Source organism: Schistocerca nitens, chromosome 1, assembly GCF_023898315.1.
Source record: "Schistocerca nitens isolate TAMUIC-IGC-003100 chromosome 1, iqSchNite1.1, whole genome shotgun sequence".
NCBI classification, from domain to species: domain Eukaryota; kingdom Metazoa; phylum Arthropoda; class Insecta; order Orthoptera; family Acrididae; genus Schistocerca; species Schistocerca nitens.
In genome coordinates, this window is record NC_064614.1 from 1,161,469,012 (window position 1) to 1,161,482,322 (window position 13,311).

Sequence of the window (13,311 nt, forward strand, 5' to 3'; positions counted from 1 at the left end):
TGTTCCACTCATAACACTTCTCCATTATTTGCCGTAAGCTAAAGACCTGGTCGTGACAACCTCTAAGAGGCCTAAACCCCCACTGATTTTCATCCAATTCGTCCTCAACTAATACTAACAGTTTCCTTTCAACAATACCTGAGAAGACTTTACCCACAACGCTGATTAAAGAAATACCTCTGTAGTTGTTACAATCTTTTCTGTTTCCATGTTTAAAGATTGGTGTGATTACTGCTTTTGTCCAGTCTGAGGGAACCTGTCCCGACTCCCAGGCCATTTCAATTATCCTGTGTAGCCATTTAAGACCTGACACTCCACTGTATTTGATGAGTTCCGACTTAATTTCATCCACCCCAGCTGCTTTGTTGCACTACAATATATTGACCATTTTCTCCACTTCCTCAAATGTGATCCTATTTCCATCATCATTCCTATCCCATTGTACCTCGAAATCTGAAACATTACTGATCGTATTTTCACCTGCATTGAGCAACTCTTCAAAATATTCCCTCCATCTGGCCAAGCAATCCACAGGATTCACCAGCAGTTTTCCTGACCTGTCCAAAATACTTCTCATTTCCTTCTTACCTCCCTTTCGAAGACTTCTAATTACACTCCAGAATGGTTTTCCAGCAGCTTGACCCAAAGTCTCCAACCTGTTTCCAAAGTCTTCACAAGATTTCTTCTTGGATGCTGCAATTATCTGTTTGGCTTTGTTTCTTTCTTCAACATAAGTTTCTCTGTCTACCTGAGTTCTATTATGTAGCCATTTTTGATACGCCTTCTTTTTCCTTTTACAGGCTGCCTTGACTGTGTCATTCCACCAAGTTGTTTTCTTCATCCTACTTTTACACACTACTTTTCCAAGACATTGTTTAGCCACTTCTAGTACTGTGTCCCTGTATCTTGTCCATTCCTTTTCCAATGACTGTAATTGACTACATTCAACTAACTGGTACCTTTCTGAGATCACTGTTATGTACTTATGCCTGATTTACTTATCCTGAAGTTTCTCCACTCTTATCCTCCTACATATGGACCTGACCTCCTGCACTTTCGGTTTCACAATCCCTATTTCACTGTAGATTAAATAATGATCAGTGTCATCAAAGAATCCCCTGAATACACGTGTGTCCCTCACAGCCTTCCTGAATTCCTGATCTGTTATTATATAGTCAATGACAGATCTTGTTTCCCTGCCTTCCCAAATATACCGGTGAATGTTCTTATGTTTAAAAAAGGAGTTTGTGATTACTAAGCCCATACTGGCACAGAAATCCAAGAGTTGTTTCCCGTTCCTGTTTGCATCCATATCCTCTCCAAATTTACCCATAACCTTTTCATACCCTTCTGTTCGATTTACAATCCTGGCATTAAAATCACCCATGAGCAGAACACTGTTCTTGTCCTTTACTCTAACAATTACATCACTGAGTGCGTCATAAAACCAATCCATCTTATCTTGATCTGTCCCTTCACAATGCGAATACACTGACACAATCCTAATTTTTTGGCTACACGCTGTCAAATCTATCGACATCAGTCGTCCGTTTACATACCTTATTGCAACTACGCTGGGTTCCATTTCTTTCCTGATGTAAAGCCCTACACCCCATTGTGCTATTCCTGCTTTGACTCCTGACAGGTAGACCTTGTATTCTCCCACTTCCATCTCACTTCCAGCCTCTGCCAGCTCTACCTTCTTCCCAGAGTAGCCCCGATTGATATTAATAGCTCCCCATCTCATTACCATTTGTTTGCCAAGTCGTATCTTAGGAGTCCCTGGTTTGTCAGTTAGAGGTGGGACTCCGTCACCTCCAAAGGTCCGAGACATTTTGCTCTGATTGTTGCCAACATCATATTTAAAGTACCAGCGAAGCAGGTTGCTAGCCTTACTTGCCCTGAGTCCCATTGAGTTTTACCCCTTACGGTTGAGGGACTAACTGGTGGATTTGGTAGTCTTAGCCGTATGAGCACAAAGGTGACCACGCCTCAGAATATGTCCGAGATGGCCACCCAGCCTTATTCCAAAGTAACTGGTATCCCGACTGTCGGGACCACTAACGTGGCCACTCATACGTTGCCCGTGGTTCATGAACTAGGACATTACTACAGGAACCCACACCATGAACCACCATGACATTCACAGGAGTGTTTTTTTTTACATTTTCTAACCTTCCTTTCATTTACACGGACCTTTACAGTTACTGTATTCATAGCACCTCCCGTCACTTACGTTTCCGTTGCATGATATTTCATTTATATTTTCACTTAACATAGAACATTTTGTAAGAATTTCGTTTATTGCTTCAGCTTTTTCTATCTACTTATTATGTATATTTGCGTTGTGCTTCACTGTCCCCAAATGACTTTATAGAACACTGACGAAGTACTGTATTGGTTTCAGACAGAAGCATCTGGAAGTTTCCTTGATATCGCCTGTCATTCAGTTGTCTCAGTATATCAATAACTGGAAAGCCATGTTGCATGTGATTCCAGCAAACCCTGAATATGGTAATAAATTCATTGAATTTCGTGTTGCTTCCTGTGTGAGCTTGGGAAATATGTTTTAAATTCATATTGTCCTGTATGAAAGCGATAACGGGGTCCATATGGCCCCTTAAAAACTGCTTCACCACCCGGGAATATTTCTGGCTCAGATAAAGATGTCAACCTATATATGGCACCCAAAACAATTTCCGTACCTAATCCTGGTTTTCCACTGCATACACGCTTTACTTTTTCACGTGGTAGGATATCAATGGTTTTGTTGGATGTTTAGTAACTCCACCAATTCCATACGAAATTTACTGTAATAACTTGTATTTGGGCCGAAATAATATTCTTGAAAATATATATACTTGCTATAATTCTATTGACATTGACATATCAGCAATTGTTGTTTTCCCAAAATTGGATGGTCCAACAATAATAGCATTTACGTTATTGCGAAGTTCTGATCCATTCTTCTTCTTCTCCCAGTATTCAGTATCATTGCATGACCAGTCGGTGGCAGAATATTGTGTCCACTCAGTCATGATGATAACTATGCATTCAAATGAGCGAAAAGAGGATTTTATAGAGAAATGAAATCTCTACAAACACGTAGCTCTTACACTTTTTGTTTTTTATTTACAAAGTCATATGTATAGCAGGGTAAATGAACATAATTAAAAAAGAACATGGTTCTATGCCTACATGTGGTGTAGTTGACTCATACATTTCTAAATTTACTGATGCACAACATGAATCGTAAAGTTGAGCAATGGTTTCTGTAAACAGATTAAGGTTTTTGCACAAACTTCAACAGACAGCGTCACGTTCTCTCATGGACTCGACACACCTAAGTTGTCCATCATTGGCAACAATCTTGAGCATAATGGATCACTTAACTGACATACATTAGATTTTTAAAGGTGCACTCTTGTAGATGAGTGCCCTCTTTTTGATAAAACAGTTTAATTGCTTGTGGAAAGTCCCGTGCAGTGATCATATGATCATCCTATATGATCGAGAGTCAGCATTTCCAGGAACAAAGTCGAAATTGGTACTGATGTGTCACACAGGTACGCCCATTCAGCTAGGGATAATATGACTTTGGCATCACTGTATCACCGATTTTCTAAAACTACCACTGAACAGAATTCGCGATCTTACATCATTCCCACAGTGACACATTTATTGCCGCTGTTTTTTAAGCTGTACACGAGATTAAACAACACTATTTTCACATCAGGATGGTTGCTGTGGTGACTTCTCTCCACCAGCAAGGTAAAAACATTATGACTTATCTATATATTTCGATTACATTCTTTTTCATCGTCATCGGCATTAATACTTACACAATGACTGTTTTGCAGCGGAGAGTCTTGCTATGTGTTTCGACATGTTCATCCTTTGAGAGTTTCCACGTAACTTGGTGAATGATTTATCCATAGATGTAAATATATATATAGCATTAGCAGCAGTGTATGCAACTTTGAAACATACAAAATAGTTTACATCATCTTTGCTTTTTTCTGGTACAAACGACTCATGTGCTGGGCCTTACAATCAGTTCATCGCTATCGTTTATGCAAAAGTGAACAACGTTATTATCCTTGACGCTAAACCCCACACGTGTAGAGTGACGCTACTCACTGTCAACTTGAGTGAGGGCAGTGAGCGTATATTGCAACTTATGACTGATTCACCTGTCCCCACTTCGAATACATCTATTATTAACTCACAGTTAAAGGAGAATGGTATCCGCACAACACTGGTGTATTCAAGAAATCTGTTTGGACCAGATGTCTTAGATAGTCTAGGACTAACTATTGCAGCTGAATGTACCACAACACTTCACATGGAGGACTACGGCGTTCATGAGAAAGAAGAGAAGCGTTTTAATACTATTCACATGTTCAAGTGTTTGTAATGTGGAAACACACATAAACTGCTTTTAGATATTTATAAAAAGTTACAGAAAGAAACCTTAGTTTTAACCCTGTCGGGTATTATTTTGTTTCCTGAACAGCTTATACTATTGTTGGGTGAGATATTTTGTTAGCTACCTCAAGTGAAGAGCGACATTATAAACTTACGTAACTTGCTGGACGCATTATGATGTGAATGCACAGTGTCAAATTGATGGCCCTCCTCTTATTACTGTTTTGTGATACTTGTAAAAAGAAGCAAATACATAAATAATTTCTCAATGCATTATTTTTTCTTTCCTATAATAATAATATGTGTAGTCACAGCAACTTAGCAAGTTCGTATGATTATGGTAAAGAGTAATTATTTCTGTTTAGGAACCTAATATCGTACCACAGTGACTATGACTTTTTACTAACCACTGAAAGCACCACTGACATATGGGCGCCAGTGGCTCATTCTGTCTCTTTCACTCATTAATGCATAGTATAGATCAATACTTGATTGTTTAATGTAAATACGAGTGTCTTTTGAAGGTTTTTTCAGCACCACTTCTCCATACATATCAAGTATAGACACCATTCATCCAAACATATAGATGAAAATAGATGTACAGAGTGGGTCAAACTCTGTCATCATCTTCCTCTCAATGCAGTCTGTCATAATGTATTGACAGTCCCATTTTTACCACATATGCTGCACCCTAGCACCAACAATTATATCGTTTTCCGTTATTACAACAATGTCACTGTCAAGTGCCTGACCTAAATACACGCGTTTAGATCCGCTAGTAGTCAAATTACACACAATGGTGAACAGTAGTATTCTGGTCTCACTTAACTGAGGCATGGTGAGCTGAGGTAGTTTTGACAGCTGCTGTTGTCGTTGTGGCAGTAGAGAATAGTCGAACTGCATGCCCGATAAATAATGGAGACTGGCCGAGGACGGTTGCTGCTTATACTGCCATGGTGGCGCACGCAACATTAAGTGAAACACAAGTGTGTCTTTTTTTTTTTTGCAGTACTACAACAGGGGTGCATTGCAGTGTGGAAAAAATACAAAAACGTCCGAATAAATGCATTAATAACTGAATAACAACAATAATAACAATGTTAATAATAACGGACAGATAAGAACATACTTTCAGTTGCGACCATTTTATTCTTTATTCCGGACGGGGGCAGCGGCTGATCTCTGCTGCTGCTGGTACTTCATCTTGATCATAAGATCGTTATCTGGTCTTGTTTTGGAAAAGCTATGCTGCTAAAATGCAGAAGAATTAGCGACAATATCTCCTGAAAGAGGTACTTACCCACGTGATGCCTTTGAGTTTTGGATCCCAGTTACACAGAAACGTCATGGCTTTGTCATTAACCACGTCCATTGCTGATTATAATAAACATGGCTACAAAAGAACTAAAGTAATTAATATATTCGTTATTCTTTGTATATGGTATTATTATTATTATTTCTTAGTTATGTCCAGTTAAAGATCAGAACTGAAATAGTTTGCTTGGTGACATAGCTTCCTTTTCAACTTCTTTTTGAAAATCTCTTCATGTATTTGCTGTGTTGTTTCTTACATTCCTCAGTCAATTTTTTCCAGTGGGGCTTTAGTTTGCCCATGACTATGTGATTTGCAACTGGGATCCCAAAGGCTTTCGGTTCACTGAAGATATCTTGGGTGGCGCTAAGTTTTAGGAAACCTTGATTGATTTCTTCTAACCAAGTGACTTTACTAATTTTTTATTTTATTACATGAAGTAGTTCTTTAGTTAATACAGTGTTGTCATTCTGCACATATGACTGACGAACATCAAACAGCTTCTATGTATTGCTTTAGTGAACTTGTCTATTGATGTATACAGGTGTGCAGTTTTCCTTTCAATCTGTATACTATGTATTTATTAATGGGCCCATAGTTTTTAATGAAATTTTTCGCTCTTTCTTTTCATTTCATGAAATTGTGAGTGATTGCTCATAGTTTATGAGACACACAATGCTTCAGAGAAAACAACTGTCTTCAAATGCCAAAATTAGGTATTTTGGTTTATTACCCATTTATTGTAGTGATTCCATATTATTCTATATGCTTTCTTAAGTCTGGTGGGTCTTTCTCAATTCGCTTTACTGTCTACTTCATATGTATATTTTCCACCAAATAAGTCTTCTCGTATGATATTTGTAGGTCCGGTTTTGGATAACATCTCGAGTAACATTTGCGTGTACTTGGTTTATTCACTAGTCTTACTGAAGATAGTTGTATCGTCAGCAAACCTAGACACTTCACTTTCATCATATGTTCTGGGATCACGATGTTTATACCCTCTATCTCTTTCCTTCGTTCTTTGAAGACTTTTTCTAACATCTTGTTAAACAGAAGCGGGAGTCTTCATCTCTCTTTAAAACTTCTGTACACGCTTGATAAGTTTACCAAGAAACTTCACTTGAGATGTTGTGTATGTGAGAGTCTGGCAGATTACTTTTCTGGTATTCCTGGTTAAACTTCTCTGGTATTCTTTTCTAATCTGAGCTCCTCTAAGCTGTCCAAAAGGGTTTGTCTGTCAAAAGAGTCATACTTCTTAAAATCCGCAAAGGTGACAAATGTGTTGGTAATTCGATAAATCCTTAAGACTGTCTTCAGACACCGAATCTGCACAGCACACGATCTACAGTTCCCAAAGCCTGCTAGTTACTTATCAGTCAAACGACGTGGTTGATGGCTTTTGATAAAACCTTTTATGTAACTGGCAGAAGAAAGGGGCCTCTGTAGTTGCAACGGATGTACAGCAGTTTCCTTCCAGTCCTCTGAAATCGTTTCAGTTTTATCCATTTCTGCTACGAGTGCATAAACTCTTCATATGAGATAATTTCCTCTTATTTTTAAGAGACACCTGCTGTTATGCCATCTTCTATGTGCGTTTTGTTATTTTTTAGAAACTGAATTGTCTGTCTTATTTCTTGAATTGTTGGTGGATGAGTGTCTGCTTTTGGTATATGTTTTTCAAAATGTAATCTTTCCACTGTGGATTCACAGTTCAGTAAATTTTGAAAATAATAAACTTGTATCCCGCAGCTCCCTTTGCCGTTTTTCTCTAGTTATCTTTTAATTTGACGAAAACAATGTTTGTGGTTTACAGCGACATAAATCCTAGTCGAATGTAAACCCTTCAGGTCCTAATCTGGTCAGGCAATAAAACAACAACAAAATAAATAAAATTAAAGAGAAACTGAAAGATAAACTTAGGAAGACGAGATTTTCTTCTGTCTGCAGATACAGACACTCATATCAAATACGTATCTTCTCATACCTCCAGGAAAGTCACTTGCATCTAAGTCGCTGCATGTGTTGCTAAGTGGCTGGAAAACCTCGTCCCATCTGGTATCCGCGTAGTTCAGAGAGCTGTCCGAGAACACCAGAGTCCTCTCCATCGCATACGCAACAATTAGGCAGTAAGCTGCGTGATGCATCTCGCACCCGAAGCCACACTGCAAAAAAGAACAGAAATATATCGGTCAAGAAAAAATAATTAAATATTGCGAGTACGATACCCTGAAGGTTTACGCTTCCGTGCAAGCTACTGTTTTTATATTGTGTTTATTTGTTACTGTATTGCGGAATCAGTCTGCACAATTCTCCTGGATAACTGTCTCAATTCAGCGAGGGGGTGAGTCCACAAATTTCAAGTAAGCCGTCTCCAACTGAAGCCATCCTTACCCGATTAGATCACGCAGAACTACTACATTATGAGGATGTTAGATGTACTCTCCGGCCGATTAATATGGGGTGATTCAGCGAACTAGACGAATTGCCATAGGATGCCGGAGTATTTGTCAAACCAGGAAAGTTTTTGCTCAACCCTTTGTAGATTATGTTGCATTCTCAGAAGAAGTCACCATGAAGAGTTAATAGAAAGAGCACCATTTAGTTACCAAGAGTGTTGAAACTGTAGTGCCCAGAGGATAGGGTGCTGCCTGGGTAGGATGCTTAGAAAGTGCAAGAGATGCATCTCCATTCACTGACCGAAGTAAATACATTTGGTTTGAAAGATATTTTCGGTGATAAGACATGACACTTGCAACCACTGCCTGTCAGTTAGAATCGTTTTTTACGACCACTGTAATTACACCACGTTTCTTGGCTGTCAGTGGTACACCATTAATCGTAGAGATGTTGGAAAGTCCCCGTTGACACCCAGACCAATCGAGGAGCTTCATTCACTGTGTGATCATGGCATAACCAAACATGATTGCTGCTTTTTGTCATTCTGTTACATCTGCAAAGACACAAACTTTACAGCACTGATTCCATACAGTCGACTGACAAAAAAATGGTTCAAATGGCTCTGAGCACTATGGGACTCAACTGCAGTGGTCATTAGTCCCCTAGAACCTAGAACTACTTAAACCTAACTAACCTAAGGACATCACGCACAGCCATGCCCGAGGCAGGATTCGAACCTGCGACCGTAGCAGTCGCACGGTTCCGGACTGCGCGCCTAGAACCGCGAGACCACCGCGGCCGGCAGTCGACTGACACATACACAACACTTCAATAGCACGACTTACGTTAGTGATGGAGTGTCACATTAACACATGGTACCACTTCAACATGACTTACAGTGCTTCAAAGTGGCCATTGTTCTTTCATGAAGTGTATCTAATATTTGGTCAGATGAGTCTATTGCCGAAGTTTTCTGTTTATATAAAACCAAACAGTTAATTATAGGATATTCATTCTTGAATTGTTATTGAAATGACGGAGTTATCTTTGTTAGGGATGTTAAATCAAGCCACACATCCTCCTTACTTGAACTTCATAAAATGATAATAAAATGTTGAAACGTTGCATCTGCAATGTTCACCATCAACATTGGGTTTGCAGCGCTAGTAACCATCTAATAAGCCAGTTTAGCTCTTGTAGGTTTTAAAGCAGAGTGTGTACCTTTGATAGTATCGAAGGTAACCTGGCTTTCATGTGATGGAGCGCCAGTATCTTCATACATTATCGATCATGGACATCTCAAAGACGAGTAGTGCAAATAAGCCCTGTTAAGCGGTCGGCCTAACTATATTCTTTATGTTTTACTTGTGGGAGCAAGTCAGGTGTATGGTCAGCTATGTCCCAAAATCCTGTCGCTTCTTCTATGCAGTATTCTCCACGTATTCCCTTCCTTGCCGGTTTTTCAAGCGTCTCATTCCTTGTCAGTTCACTTAATTTTCAAGATCCTTCTGTGACACCACATCTAAAAGGCTTTAGTCCTTTTTTCACATTTTCCCACACTCTTTGAATCACTTCCAAGTATTACTTTGCTGCAGATATAGATTCCCACAAATGCATCACGAAACATACTGCTCTACCATGGATCCTCTCTATCTCCTGTATTAATATTGTCTGGTAAGGCTCACAGACAGACGAACAATATTCACCACTCCGTCAGCGCCTTTTGCTGCCACTGGTTTCCCGGTTGCACTCTGTTGTGACTGTGAACTGGTAGCACTTGTGGTTTTGGGGATATAAGTATTTGAAGTGGTCACCTCACGTAGCGGTGGTCGTCAGGGCACCTTCTGTCTCTTTTGCATCAATCTATTTTCAAAAGGAAAAAAACCGAGACGGTTATGAAATATTCTCCAGCTTTTTCGAATATTTTAGAATGTTCCAGAATATTCTCGAACGTTCTAGAATCAATTTGGAAGTGGCATATTACACTGATGTGCACTCTGGCGGAGTCATGTTAATAAATGAGTTGTGAGACGTAGTATAGTCAGGGAAACAATTCATCGCCGTATTTAGAAAGAACCTACATAAAGAAAGGATGTTTATTTGAACCAACTATTTTATTAAAAGAAAATCACATAATAGAATAAATATATCAGCGAATACAAAACAGCAATATCAGATAAAATATTTAAATCCAGTGACCAAGACGAAAGCCTAAATTTCTGAACAGAACTGATGAATTCGTTCAGTGTCCTCGGAACACTCTCACAGAAAAGTTTCTAATCGGTACAGGAGCGAAAATAGTATGCATACCACAAATACCTCTAATTTCACTCAAATTACTAATCAAATTCAAAATTCTCAAATTTTCGGTAATAACACCACACTAGCACTACCAATAAATCACAAAGGTATACATTCTACTATTGTGGAGTGCATTTAAAACAATCGTATTACTCACACAGACAACTATGCATAGCTTATTATGTACTGATCAATCTTGAAACTTAGTTGTCTTTGCATCCCAATGCATTAGACCAAATCTATTTTATAAAAACGTTAGATGCTATACAAACGAGAAGCTTTTTTTTCATGTTAGTACGAAAGCGGTGGGGTTTCTGGACACACATGCTGGGTCAGGGCTGCAGCGAATGAACATGGCTGTAGAAGGATGATGCCAACTTTCCCCAACCCTTCCCCTCTAACAAACCACACCACTTTCTTGGAAAGAGGCCATTCAGGAATGTAAGCCAACACACACACATATTTAGATTTCCCAATCACAGTCCAGTATTTTATCATCGTAAAAAATGAAACAGCCAATAAGTAGGTACCTCAAATTTGGCCATCTTGTTCTCTGTGCCTCACTTGGCGCTCAAATACCATCAGAGTTCGGACTTTGTGCCCTGCTTGGTGTAAGGAACAATAGACTTCAAATTAAATATCGCATTATTATTCTCACATCTAGACACTCATGCTTTATTGTTCCATAGCAGTAAAAAGTACATATGGGCACTTATTCGTACCACTGGTTTAATTTACGGATTATGGAATGACTTCACACCTAAAACATGACTTCAGAGTCTCATATTTAGTGTCACAATAGTATTACCACGTCTAAATTTTTCGTAATATTTATCAAAGTACTTAAAGATTTGTTCTGTAACAGTAAAAAACATACATTACTCACTTATTGGCACAATTCATGCAACTTGTACTCTATGAAGATGGAAATTTCATCACCAGCCATGTTTAGAAGTTTTTTAGTAATGCTTCACGCGATGAAGTATTATTTTACGAGATACGAATGAAATGTGCCATGTTCTACACTAGAAAAAAATTCATATTATTGAATAACTAACATTTTCAATTTTAGCCTACTGCAGGTTATGTTCTACTGGTAATAAAAAAACGAACTTTCAGGAAGATTGCGAGATTTACCAATCAGAACTATGGTATGAGGGCTTTCAAAGACGTGCTCAGATTGTATGTCTCTTCCCTCTCATTACCACTTACTAACGAATACCAACAGATACTTCAAGCTAAGACCTATAGCTTCGTTGCAACTAACGTTACATTTCTAGATAGTTCAGCACAACAAAGCATATTAAAAGTTATTAATTTTGGGCAGATCTTTAATGTGCTCAATGACGTAAAGGCATATTTCTGTACTGGGCTAGTATATCTACAGAAAACATCAAATACAACATTATAAATTTTTAAACAATTATGTCAATATGACTGCTGTGTGGCTTGCAGCAAGGGTCTTGCTGGACCACTACAAGCAGCGGTACTGGTAATGGTTTTGGACAAGAGGAAAGTTCGATGTCTGCTCGCAGATGGGAATTGAATCTATGCATCAGAGTTAAATAGATGGGCAGAGTGGGTCTAGATTCAAAAGGATGCTTATCCCCATACCAGGTAAGACTTTCAGGGTGTCAGTTTACACTTAAAGGAAATGTGCTTCTTATCTTAAAGACCATCTGGGGAACCCCCGCTCTGCCCAACTCCCTGATGTAATTGCATGTGATGGTCAAAGTTCCACTTTCCCCCCTTCACTCCTTTTTCTGCCTGGACCAGTAAGAATCAAGCTACCAATGCCCACACCAACTTTTATTACTACAGTAATTGTGTGGGCATTTTCATTTGAGAGTATTATCGGCAGCAGCAGAGTTATCATACTTGGTAGCAAATATCATCATTTGTGAGGTAAGATACTTTCACATTACATTGTCTGACTGAATTAGTATAAATTAATAACACCATGGCGTAGTCTTAAAACTTTGTTAATTTTTAGATAACTTAAGAGGTAAGATACTTTGACATTACAGTGCGTGGCTGAATAAATAAAATGACATGGCACATTCGGCAGTGTGACAGAAAATATAAGTCCATCCACTCCTCCACGCTAATTGTGTGGCAGAGCTTTATCCTACATGGAAATGGTAGCCAATATTACTTTAATTAATGGTCCAAAATGGCTGCTGACAAGTTTCATATCGTAATTAACACAACTAGCAGTATAGTGTTGGAAATTTTCTGTAAGCACTCCCACCTCCGGATGTAATTTGTTGGTAGCCAATATTATTGTAGGTATTGTTCCCAAACGACTGCCTACAAGTTTCACATCTTAATTAAGACAATTAGCAGTAAATTATTGCAATTTTTCTGTAAACATCCCGCCTCCCAATGTAATTTGTTGTAATTATAGCGATTTTCCAAATACACACACTTCTATTCTAAGATACATGTAAGTATAATGTCAACCAAACACTGCAGCATATTATTGAACATATTATGTCAATATCCCAAGTTAAACAAATTCTGCAATACATTATTTTACAATAAATATGGTCTTGCTGGTACTTCAAATGTTTAACAGATGCTACAGAGCTATAACACCAATATTCAGCATTCAACTATTTCCTTATTGCATACTCTTATGCTAAGGCTTTAAGTGATAAACAGGGGCCACAACAAGATATTTAAAAACATAAAACCTGACTACATACCAAATCTGGGTCACCCCCACATTACTAGGGTGTGTGACATAGTGAGTGTGTTAAAGTGGGTGAGTTTTCTTATTGGCAGAAATACTATAACGTAATGAAATCATGGCATTTTATATAAGCTGCAAAGTATGATCACCACCCAATATTCCAAAAATACACGTA

At 38.5% G+C, this 13,311-nt stretch overlaps 1 protein-coding gene across 1 annotated transcript in view; it reads right to left on the reverse strand.

Moving 5' to 3' along the window:
* Positions 1–7,848, reverse strand: part of LOC126232816 (alpha-(1,6)-fucosyltransferase-like) — a 173,813-nt gene extending 165,965 nt beyond the window's left edge. The window contains exon 1 of the mRNA XM_049942822.1: positions 7,728–7,848. Within this exon, the coding sequence (XP_049798779.1) occupies positions 7,728–7,848 (121 nt within the window). The remainder of the gene's footprint in view (positions 1–7,727) is intronic.
* Positions 7,849–13,311: the final 5,463 nt, after the last annotated feature.